Consider the following 12,980-nt stretch of genomic DNA (forward strand, 5'->3'; position numbering starts at 1 on the left):
CATTAATTACAACAGTGATTATACAAAGGACTGTTGTATTGTCTGTGGAATGGAACAGTGTGGAACTGATGAGGAGGACATGATGATGATCATTGAACTGATTAACTCAAGTCACGTTTTGACCCTCAACAAAACCACTTCATCTGGCCGGCCGCGCTATCGATCGGTTAGGGATTCAAATTAATGTTCGAGTAGAGAGGCCTCGACATTTAAGAGACTTACACCTTTGCCCCGGGAGGAACCGCCAATTATCTGGGCATTCACGTTGAGATTTTAAACAGATTTTGAGAGAGCAGCAAAGCAACAAACAATAAACTATTCCATTTATTCCACTCATTATTAGCTTTTTTCTTTTGTTTTCATCTCCTCAACCGGCCTGGAGCCGAGCCCGGGGGGTGGCGGTATAGCTAATCGCACTTAAAGCGTAAAAAGAAGACTTTAACTCACTCGTAAACGATGAGACGTTCGAGCACGGACGAGACGCCGTACCGGCGCAGTCCGTCCCTGGACAGCAAGCCGCCCGACTCGCCGCCATTCGGGTCCTCCGGGTTCCACCGATACAGCGGCGAGTTCGAGTACAAGCGGCCGCCGTTCGCATTCGGCTTCCACACCACCAAGGCCCCGTCGGGGCAGGCCGGGCCGGACGGCAAGGGGCGCTACGCTCCGGGCAAGAACAAGAAGTACGTGGTGTTTTACCTGGACCTCTCCTTCATCTTCCTGCTGGAGCTACGGCGCTGCAAGATGGCCCAGGGCTGCCTGATGGGCCTGCGCTACAGCATGGTCTTCTTCAACCTGCTGTTCTGGGTGAGTGTCACACTAAGTCGCTGTGTGTGTGTGTGTGTGTGTGTGTGTGTGTGTGTGTGTGTGTGTGTGTGTGTGTGTGTGTGTGTGTGTGATGATGATCTATGCAAGCACGCACGTGCTCGCTTGCATAGATCATCATCATACCCGGAAGTTATGTGGGAACGCCCATATATATAAAGGCTAGATGGCTCAAGGCTAGCCTCGGTCCCAGACCGTCGCTCTCCATTGGCCAGCAGCTCGGGCTCAAGGCGGAGTCTCTGACGTAGTTCACCCGGCGGCCAACTAGTCGACTAGTACATCCACTAGTTGACCTTGTTGGTACTAGTTGACCTTGTTGGTACTAGTTGACCTTGTTGGTACTAGTTGACTAGTTGATTTATTTTGTTTGTTTTTTCCCGATTTTGTAGGCCTCAATATCAGGCAGATTATAGTTATAGTCACCAATGTACACAGTTTTTAAATATTCTAGGACAACTTTAGTTTTTTTCAACCAAGGTTCATATTTTAGGTTGTTATTAGAGAAAGTAAAAGATGAGTGTTAATTTCTTTTCATTTGCTGCTTTCTTTCATTTTAGGGATTTTAGCTGTTTTTGACAGGGGGGCGGGGGCATTCGAGCATGGGGCTAAATATGTATATAATTTTATTTTTATTTAATTTTTATTTTATTTTATTATCATTCACTATAGTCCTATACTAGACCCCAACAAATTACATCTGGCCACAAAAGATCCCAGGATCTACTGAATGTGAAGGTAGCCTACTGGGGGGAATGTGTGTGGAAATATGTCAGTTTGACACAATCAGTAGATCCCCGTGATCTTTTGTGGCCAGATGTAATTTCTTGGGGTCTAGTAATTAAGACCATAGTAAATAATAAAAAAAGAAATCGCTATAACCTTTTGTAAAAGAAATACATAATTATTTATCCCCATGCTCGAATCCCTAAAACAAAAGAAGCAAATGAAGCAAACTCATCTTTTACTTTCTCTAATAACAACCTAAAACATGAACCTTGTTTGAAAAAAACTAAAGTTGTCCTTTAACTGGTTCCGTCCATCCGACGTGTCCACACGCCCTAGGGATTCCAACCGACGCGTTCAATCCTCAATTATACCAGGCGAGAGAAGAATATATATATTTTTTCCTTTTTAATTTTTTTTTAGGGGGCACTAATGAATTATGGTGTGTGTGTGATATGAAATGTGAGCTTTAATCATATTCCATCATATTCAAGTGCTTTGGAGAGAAATGAGACTGAGTCACTTTCAGTAGCACACTGAGGGGAGCTGTGTGTATGTGACTGTGCCCAGGTGATGGTCGTTGAGGAAGGCAATTATGTTTCTGCACTGTCAAATAGGTTTACATCTATCCTAAGATGCCATCAAAGAAAGCTTTTTTTACATGTTAACTCAAGCTAGGTTCTAAACAAGAAAGCACAGTTGTTGCACAGAAATTAAGTAATTTTACAGAAATGAGACAGACTTCATGCAGTCACTTTCAGTAGTAGAGTTCTGTAGAGGGAAGCTGTGTGTCTGTGACTGTGCCCAGGTGATCGTTCGTTGATGCTCATTATTACATCAAGGAAGGCAATTATGTTTCTGCACTGTAGTTAAATAGAAAATGTGAAAAAAGCTCAGGGAGAAGATAAATTATATAAAATTTAAAAAACTGTAATTCGGTGATTCTAAAATATGTATCTGAAAACATTATAGGGTAGAAATAAGCCACACATCAGTAAACTGGTACAGCTGGCCGACTATCTGACTTGTAAACAAACACTCCATGCCCTGCATGTAGCATAGCTACCGTCACTATAGCTACCGTCCCATCGCCTGAAGGGATTGGTTCAGAAACTTCAGAGCCAGCGTTTCATGTTTAAACCGGCTGAAACTTCTAAATAAAATGCCCACCATTTCCGTTTCCCTACACCTTTAAAATGATACAAATCGTATCGTCAGTGAATCGCTACAGTCAGTGTCATCCATTATCAACCCAGATTTCATCCCCTAGCTACCATGTTTTTGACGATTCCTTTTACAAAGGCATATCTGCTGTCAATCGCCTCCGTCTATATATTAGCGGATCTTATCACTTGTCAATCTGTGTCTGTCAAGCCATATTTTTGATAGCCTCACGGCAGATCACATGTCCATTCACACCGTTGAAACTGCCAAAGTGCTGAATCCATGTCTTAGTTCGGTCGTCCTTTTACCTGTCCCTGTTAGTCTCCTGTGGCTACTTGTTAACATCAGAGCCAGACAGATACAGATATATCGGTTTGGCCGATAAATCTGAATATACAGATATATCGGTTTGGCCGATAAATCTGAATATATATATGAGATGATGATTGGACTTTCTTTTGATGACATCTGTGTTTTAAATTATGCAGCTGCTATGTCTCGATGTCTAACCACTTTGAAAGTGCTGTCTCTATTATAGGTGATTCTTTCTAAAATAGCTGATATACATGCTCACAATTCACTGCTTTAGGATGCAATGCGTTTCTATTTTCTTAAAACTGTAATCCAATCTGATATTTTATTAGTCAAAATATCAATAATCGGTGATGTGACTTTCCAAAATTGCGATCTGAGCCAAAAATCGGCCATGGGTGCGGGGTCTACTTGTTAACAATCATCTAAGGGATGTGGGACAGCAAGGGCAGAATCCATTTGTTCGCCGGCCGGTAAACACCGTCGGCCGGTCGTTTTAAGGGTCGGCTGGCCGGATTTATTTACGGGGGTGGGCTCGTTGGAATCGTGTCTCACCCCTGGGGGCGTCTTTGGGGGTCTCAAGGTTCGGGGACCCCCAGGGACCCCCAAATGGTAACTCTGTCATTTCTCTACCGTTTTGGACGCGGGTGAGCTCGTTGGAATCGTGTCGCCCCCCTGGGGGCGTCTTTGGGGGTCTCAAGGTTCGGGGACCCCCAGGGACCCCCAAATGGTAACTCTGTCATTTCTCTACCGTTTTGGACGCGGGTGAGCTCGTTGGAATCGTGTCGCCCCCCTGGGGGCGTCTTTGGGGGTCTCAAGGTTCGGGGACCCCCAGGGACCCCCAAATGGTAACTCTGTCATTTCTCTACCGTTTTGGACGGGGGTGGGCTCGTTGGAATAGTGTCGCCCCCCTGGGGGCGTCTTTGGGGGTCTCAAGGTTTGGTGACCCCCAGGGACCCCCAGGAACCCCCAAATGGTAACTCTGTCATTCCTCTACCGTTTTGGAGGACACCATGTAGAGGACACCATGTAGAGGACACCATGTAGGACACCATGTAGAGGACACCATGGAGGACACCATGTAGAGGACACCATGTAGGACACCATGTAGAGGACACCATGGAGGACACCATGGAGGACACCATGTAGAGGACACCATTGAGGACACCATGCAGAGGACACCATGGAGGACACCATGTCCTACATTATTATTAGTCACTAAATTAGTCACTTGCCCGAATGTCCGGCTACTGGGACTTACGTCCCAGTAGCTACCCTCGATCAGTCCCATTAGGGAAAAACTAACCTAAAAAAATTATAGGACTAGTCTGGAGAAGTGTTGCAAAGGGAGGGCCACCTCCCCCTAGTAGTAAACTTTATTTTGATACATTTAAAATAAATATTGCTTCAATAAGGTGCTACTGAAGAAGCAGGTGTTTGAAGTACTTCAGTGCATAAACATATGCAGAACCTTGCGTTGCATAGCATGAGTGGCACTGATGAGAACGATTTGGTTTAGGGGCTCATCAAAGCGTCTTTCACAAAGGCTAAAATGTTGAAATGAATAGTATAGCATATCTTTTTAGTTTTTTGCATAATTATTAGCGTTCAAATCATGAAGATGGCAAGAACTGATTAGAACCCAACTTTCTAATCACTATTCCTGTGTGTGTGTGTGTGTGTGTGTGTGTGTGTGTGTGTGTGTGTGTGTGTGTGTGTGTGTGTGTGTGTGTGTGTGTGTGTGTGTGTGTGTGTGTGTGTGTGTGTGTGTGTGTGTGTGTGTGTGTGTGTGCGTGTGTGTGTTTTCAAACTCCTCTGTTTGTCTCCGTTCTTCCGCTCTAGAAAGAATTACTTCTCCTGCACCGGATGACAAGGCCAAAGAAATGTGCTTTAATGAGCATCAATAGACAGAAACACTGCACATTATACACATCTCTTATGTTTTGTGTGGAATCAACCGTGCCGAATATCCAAGCGATTCACTTAATTACCTCACAATTCGATACGATATCGATACCTATAAGGTGCCTATTCAATTTATATTGTGATTCTTAATAATATTGCGATTTTTAATTTTTTAAACAATTCTAAACAATATAGACCATAAAAAGTTGAACCATACACTTACACACATACACAAAAAATAAATACATTTAAATAAATAATTCTGAACTTTGCGATTAGATTTTAATGTTGTGGCATTAAAATGCGTGATATATTGCTATCTGGAGGCTTGAAAAGCACCAGGGAGCACCCTGATGCTTTTAATTTTGTTCCTTTGGAAATGACCTTCCCTCAATGAGTGAATATAGAGGAACGTGATTTATCTCCACCACGATTGATCGTTTTTAGTCGTTAGTGATTCATCAGGCCATCTTTCGCAAACGCACGCACGCATGCACGCACGCACGCACGCACACACACACACAGTCACACACACACACACACACACACGTGGGTGACGTGGGAAGTGGGTCGACTTGTAAAAAGAGGACAAAGTGAGCCAGGAGTAATTCTAGTGCTCAGCTGAGGGCAGGAGGGAGAGATGAGAGGAGATGACTTTCCTCTGTCATGCCCTGGTGTAACAGGGTCAGAGGTTTTAGCAGAAGATCACAACACCAGAGGGAGCTCCACAAATCAACCAGAATTGGCTCAAACAAGGGGTTAAATTAATTTCACTCTTATGCCACAAAAATGGGGAACGCACCCTACCAATAGTTGTAAAGTAATATGAATCCATATGTGAATCCAATTGCAGCCACTCATAAGTGGCTGAAACATGGCCCCAGTAAAATGTGAAAGACATGTACGGCATTTGTGGAGGAGTCCCTGTGGTATGAGTGAAATTGCTTTTGTTGTTCAGTGGTCCCTCGATGTTTGACTCAATTTTGTGGTAGATAAGACAGTCGGACACTCATGATTTATAGTGTGTGTGTGTGTGTGTGTGTGTGTGTGTGTGTGTGTGTGTGTGTGTGTGTGTGTGTATCCGTGTCTGTGTCTGTGTGTGCGCATGTGCGTGCGTGAATAGAGTGGCGCAGTCCCGCCCCCTTTCATGACGACGCCGAAATGAAGACCTTTTAAGCGTCGCACGAAGCCACAAATATATATATATATAATATTTTGGACCAAACAAATAATTAAATAATTATTTTTTCTACTTTCTAATTCTTTGTTTGGCCCAAAACATTGTGTTTATTGTCATGATTTGTCGCGACATTTAAAATAAATATAGCTTCAATAAGCGTAAACGTCTTTAAATAGATACTTTCTGAAAAGTCTATGAGGAAAATGAACGGGGATTTCTTTTCCGGGGGGCGGGACTGCGACGCTCTATAGCAACCTTTGGATGACAGCCATAGCCAATCAGAGTGAATGAACATGAAATGATCAATGTAAATGTCTGAATGTTACGTTGATCACATGACTCCAGAGATAGTGTGTAAGATTTGTTTAAGTTTTGTATATGGAGTATTAGGCCTGTATACTGTAGAAAAAAGTGTGTTTAAAAAATAATAATAACTAGATAAAGTGCCAATCGGCACAGGTCTCCACCAGGGCAATCAAAACAAATATTGTATTAAGTGTAAATGTATAGATTTAAAATGAGAATTGCCAAAGGTTGTTCAAGCACAGATTTTGACCAGTGGGGGGTCTAGTTAGCCCTGCTCCCTGGCGTGTGTGTGTGTGTGTGTGCGCGAGTGCATGACGTGACTTGGCTTGTTGTAGCGCCACCATCAGGCTGTTGAAAACTGTCAAGTGGCATTTCTTCCTCAGCCTAGTGGGAATATGCGTGCACAGTTCGCAATCGGACGCTGCGTTGAGGAGTTGTGGCGATTTGTACAAAGCGGGCTACTCCTGAAAACTGTAGGAGCCAATCGTGGCCAATCAGGATGTAATATGAGAAATCAAACAAACCTGTCTTGATCACATGACTATGGAGATCATGTGTACCGATTTGCGTGAAATTTGGATAAAATCTGAAGGAGTAATAATAGAAAATTTGTTTTACATATGTGGGCCTCCTGGTGGCGCTATAAAGAGCAGATGTGAAAAATTCCAGGCAAAGGTTTTTCCTTGGCCTCTAGGGAGTTGGCATACAAACTTATCCACAGATCCGTGCAGTTAGAGGTAAAACACTTTTCGGCTAGTTATAGCGCCACCTTGAGGCTGAGTTGAAATTGTTCATGTGGCATTTTGTCCTCGGCCTAGTGGGAATGTGGGTGCACAATGTCATTGCAATCGGACGCTGCGTTGAGGAATTGTGGCGATTTGTACAAAGCGGGCTACTCCTGAAAACTGTAGGAGCCAATCGTGGCCAATCAGGATGGAATATGATAAATCAAACAAACCTGTCTTGATCACATGACTATGGAGATCATGTGTACCGATTTGCGTGAAATTAGGATAAAATGTGAAGGAGTAATAATAGAAAATGTGTTTTACATATGCCGGCCTCCTGGTGGCGCTATAAAGAGCAGATGGGAAAATTTCCAGGCAAAGGTTTTTCCTTGGCCTCTAGGGAGTTGGCATACGAAGTTATCCACAGATCCGTGCAGTTAGAGGTAAAAACACTTTTGGGCCAGTTATAGCGCCACCTTGAGGCTGAGTTGAAATTGTTGATGTGGCATTTCGTCCTCGGCCTAGTGGGAATGTGGGTGCACAATTTCACGGAAATCACGCGATGTGTTCATGATTTGCAGCATTTTGTTTGAAACTGAGCACTCCTGTGAATTTTGGAAGCCAATCTTAACCAATCAGGATGGAGTCTGAGAAATGTGAAAGACCCGTTTCGTTGAATGGCTCTAGAGAGACTGTGTAGCAATTTGCGTGATGTTTGGACAAATTCTGTAGGTGTACTGTGCAAAAACTTGTTTTGCACAAAGCAGCCTCCTGGTGGCGCTATAACAGGCCGTTCTGGAAAGTTTGGGGCAGAGGTTCATCGTTGGCATCCAGGGAGTGTGTGTGCAAAAGTTGGCATCGACCGGGTTAACGGTGGCCGAGATTAGCTGCTCACGGACGGACGGACACACGGACGGACGGACGGACGGAGTGCAAAACATACTCTCCCACCATGCCTTCGGCTGGTGGAGACAATAAACTTAAATGATGGAAGGGCGGAAATGAGAAGGAATCCATGTGGTTCCAGCGTTGTAGGCGAAAATGGAAAGCTCCCCGTTTGGTGTCACTATTTGATTGTTTGACTTACTTAATTAACAGTTTGCAAGGCGAGGTCGCGTGCACACATCCTGGGGTGACAGCAGATTGCTGGGCGAGTGCTGGCGTTTTGGCATGGGGGGTCAGATCAAAATATGGATATAGATCTAAGGGTGGCAGCGGGGGCAGTGTCTTAAGTGTACAGGGTTTGATGAGGGCCCAGGTAGGGCCGGGCCTTCATTTTAGGGCCTGTTGAGAACTCTAGGGGTCCGTTGACAAGATAGATTATTTGTCTAGATCCGGGTGCAATTTGCAGACAGGTGGTAGGTTTTGAAGGAGAGTAGGGAGTCAAACTTTTTGCTGGCTGTTGGTAGGGCATTCCACATATTGGTGGCATATTTGTCGAATAAATTCATCATGTTTGTGCCAAATCTGGGGAGAATGAGGCAGACTTGACATGACGTGATGTGGAGCCTCTTCCTTGACCTAATGGGAGGGTGCATGTTCAAGGTGTGGCGCTAAATGCTGATTGTTCCATGCAGCAGTGTCTGAGATTCGCTCGAGGACACAGATAAGTAGTAGTCCTGCAACAAACAGTCAAAAAGTGCTTTAGTTTTCGAGATACCCCTACCGGAGTTAGGACCAAACACAACATAGTTTTTCCTCATCTCTAAGGCCTCCCATACATGAAATGGATTCTTGTATAAAAATATTTTACTGCAAAAGTGGTGAAATTGTTATTTAAAGTTATACACCTCAAACTAAAAATAAAGCCTGTCCGTCTGGTGGTTGAGGCACTTAAAGGCATGTAGATTCACAATGGAAGCTCTGAGAGGTTCAAAACTTGGCATACTTGAAGCCAGAACATACCTCTACATTCTAGAAAAGACTGAATGTCAATATCTGAATGTCAATATGAGATATAGTCATTTGAACACATACTTACAGTAGGCGGAATTGTACATCTATGTAGATGTCTTCTCTACTTTGTAGTGACTCTGGAATGGATTGTCATAGCAACACATATGATGGCTTGTAGGAAAGGTGAGGTTCTACTGAATCCAGCAATACCAATTGTGTAAATGTAGCTTGCATAATCGTGGAGTTATGCCACAAAACGTATATGGTGTCCCAAACGGGGGGGAAATAAAACTAATGAAATCTACAGTATCACATTAGTTTTATTTTTACTTCACTTATCAAGGGTGGGAAAACATAAACAAATCACTTGAGTAGAAGTCCCTAAAATGTATGAAATGTCTCAAACTTGAGAAATGAGAAATTGTGAAGAAATAGATGCCGCTTCAATAGAGAAATATGCAAGCCTACAGTGGAACTACTAACTATTATTGTTGCAGCACATGACCTGGATGTTAAATAATAATAATATAATATCTCAAACTTATATAGCGCTTTTCTGAGTACCCAAAGACGCTTTACATGGGGGGGGGGTTTACAGAGGTAACAACAAATTAAAAACAACTTTAATAGAAAAAGGACATTAAAAGACCGTGAAAAGGGAAGGCAATTTTAAAGAGGTGGGTTTTGAGGGTGGATTTGAAGGTTTGAAGGGTAGGGGCATCTCTGAGTGCCTTAGGGAGGGCATTCCACAGGGTTGGGGCAGCAAAGGCGAAAGCCTGTTCCCTCATCAAGCTCAAATCTCAATATTATCCTCATAAATATAAATAATCAAGTTATTAATTTCTGTTATTTGAGTTATTTGGTTACAGTCAATTTATACTACAGTATTTGACTCCACCTATGTGCATCTTATGTGATCTTATAATGTGAAGTGTATCGGAAATCGGGGCCGATCATGACATTTTTAATGATCAGATCAGGAGCACAAAAATGTGATTGGGACATCCCTAGTATCAATATGATATCCATATCATGATATTAGACTGTATATTGTCCGTGATTTGGGATATTGTACTATTGTGATATTGGAGGAGTTGCATAAAAATATAATTTTCAGATGGGGAAAAATCGGTATCGGCAGATACTCAAAATTAAAATGATCTTACTAAATGTTGCTCAACAGAGAGATGATGATGTTCATAAAACCGTGGCTCTATATACAGACAATATGCTGCAGTAATGAGCAAGTTGCAAATGTTGAGTGAGATCATGCCTGCACCAGTCTCATCAAGAAGACTGAATAGGGTTGATACAACATTGTTTAACATACAAAGATATTTTTAATTTGTGTGAAGACCAGTACAAGACCAGAACATCTGACAGCCATTATGGCTGGTATTGGTATGTGTACCAGAGACTTAAGGTCCTTCATGCAGCATCAGAAAGGTTGATGAAGTTGTACATCATCTGCTCCTCTCGTACCCAGATCTGTTTGTGTATGATGACAAATATACAATATACAGTATAATACCGGTAATATGCCGAGGCGGCAGTGCCTCAGGGATAGAGTGGCCAATAGAGCGGCTGGATGGAGAACCGTGAGGTTCGCAAGACAAATTTCAGTGTGAACTAACAATATACCGGTAGTACTGTATCATACCATATTCTCAGTTCGATCCAGGGCTCCCCCAGAGTTAGACTCTGAACCCCTAATTGATCCCGATGTGCAGGTCGGTGTCTTGTATGGTTTCCTCTGCCATCGGTGTGTGACTAAATGTGTGAATGTAATGCACAATCTATGTAAAGTGCTTTGGATAAAAGCTCTATATACTGTAAATGCACCAATTTCCATTTACGGTATATAAACTCCTTGACTGTTATGATGACATACAGAAGACACTGACTCTGAGGAAGAAGATGATATTGTCTAAATACAAACCCTGGAAACATACAGCATTATAATTTGTAGAACATGGAAAGTCTGATGTTGCATGCTCTAAAAGTGTGCCCATGGGAAATGGGCACAATGAGAGAAGATGCAAATCTCCAAGAAAATCCAGAACTACTACATAGACCTGCAGATATATCGATGAAGAAAACCATGGACCAGTGTCTTCAGTATGTCATAACTCTTATTTATTGACAGTGATGACTTGTCATCACTTTCATTTATTTAAAGAAAGATGTTAACTACTTCAGCGAGATTAATAAAACCTTTGACATAGATACTGGTCTGCTGTTCTAATTCTTTGTTTTATGGCTGCTATATTTCGTTTAGATATTTAGTGTTTTAGGTAGCATTTATGATATTTGTCATCATATGCAAAGAGATCTGGGTACGAGAGCAGCCGATGTCTTGGCCCTGTCTCTGGTACTCTGACCAGTGACCATGTGAAGGCCCTGTCTCTGGTACTCTGACCAGTGACCATGTGAAGGCCCGTCTCTGGTACTCTGACCAGTGACCATGTGAAGGCCCTGTCTCTGGTACTCTGACCAGTGACCATGTGAAGGCCCTGTCTCTGGTACTCTGACCAGTGACCATGTGAAGGCCCTGTCTCTGGTACTCTGACCAGTGACCATGTGAAGGCCCTGTCTCTGGTACTCGGACCAGTGACCATGTGAAGGCCCTGTCTCTGGTACTATGACCAGTGACCATGTGAAGGCCCTGTCTCTGGTACTCTGACCAGTGACCATGTGAAGGCCCTGTCTCTGGTACTCTGACCAGTAGTCCTGGTTTTGTCTATGAACTGATTGCACAAGACCGCAATTACTTTTTTGTGCTATCCCTTTTGGACTGATTGTATGACTGTACTCTGTTGCTGTTTTTACATTTATGTCTAATAAACTATTAAATTCATCAATCAATCAATCAATCAATTGTGCTGGCCTTCCCACAAATGAAACAATATATTTGTATGTTAAACAGTGTTGTATCCTATTCAACAATGTTGTACCCTATTCAGTCTTCTTGACGAGACGGCATGCTCTCACTCTGGTCTTACTGGAGTAGTTTTCTCAACATGATACAGTATATGATGAGGAGAGTATATTGAATGTGGGTTTGCCAGGGTTTTATGAACATCATCTCTCTGTTGAACAACAGTTAGTATGTGTTGAAGGTCTTCTGCCGTGGGCTTTATACATTATGGGTCTTGTTTCGTGCTTTTTTCCAACTGTTTAGCAAAGATGATACAAAGATTTGGATCCAATATTCCATTTTGGTAAAATTTTAAAGACACACTTCAGAATTTGTATCTATGTTGTGCATTACGTGCACTATTTTTAGGCTATAGTATATGTGCAGTAACCATATTACAAGTGATACTAACTAAGTCTATTTTCCATTCTGGTGAAACAGTGTGCAGGGTTCTGCTATTGTCAGTGTAGACTGGACAGGCAGTAGGCTCTGTTACACTAAAGAGAACTAAATGCTAGGTCACTCTCCACTCCAGTCAGCTAAATATCTACTTGATTTGACAAGGTTCATCTCATCTTTTCACATTCCAAAATATGTGAAATGATTTTACCGGTCATTTTATGAAGAAAGCCACATACTGTAGGCAATAAGATGCAGGTGGAGCCACATACTGTAGTATAACTTGACTGTAACCAAATAACTCAAATAACAGAAATGAATAACTTGATTATCTATATTTAGGAGGATAATATTGAGATTTGAGCTTGATCCAGGTCATGTGCTGCAACATAATAATAGTTAGTAGTTCCAATCTAGGCTTGCATATTTCTCTATTGAAGCGGCATCTATTTGTTCACAATTTCTCATTTCTCAAGTTTGAGACATTTCATACATTTTAGGGACTTCTACTCAAGTGATTTGTTTATGTTTTCCCACCCTTGATAAGTGAAGTAAAAATAAAACTAATGTGATACTGTAGATTTCATTAGTTTTATTTCCCCCCGTTTGGGACACCATATACGTTTTG

At 42.4% G+C, this 12,980-nt stretch overlaps 1 protein-coding gene across 1 annotated transcript in view; it reads left to right on the top strand.

Moving 5' to 3' along the window:
• Positions 1–456: 456 nt before the first annotated feature.
• LOC310853776 (tetraspanin-4-like) overlaps positions 457–12,980 on the top strand; it is a gene marked incomplete at both ends in the record, with an annotated part of 71,508 nt that continues 58,984 nt past the window's right edge. Inside the window, one exon of the mRNA XM_083758223.1 lies at positions 457–804. Within this exon, the coding sequence (XP_083614349.1) occupies positions 457–804 (348 nt within the window). The remainder of the gene's footprint in view (positions 805–12,980) is intronic.

This window comes from Protomyctophum parallelum (genome assembly GCF_964188405.1).
Source record: "Protomyctophum parallelum genome assembly, chromosome: 2".
Classification (NCBI taxonomy): domain Eukaryota; kingdom Metazoa; phylum Chordata; class Actinopteri; order Myctophiformes; family Myctophidae; genus Protomyctophum; species Protomyctophum parallelum.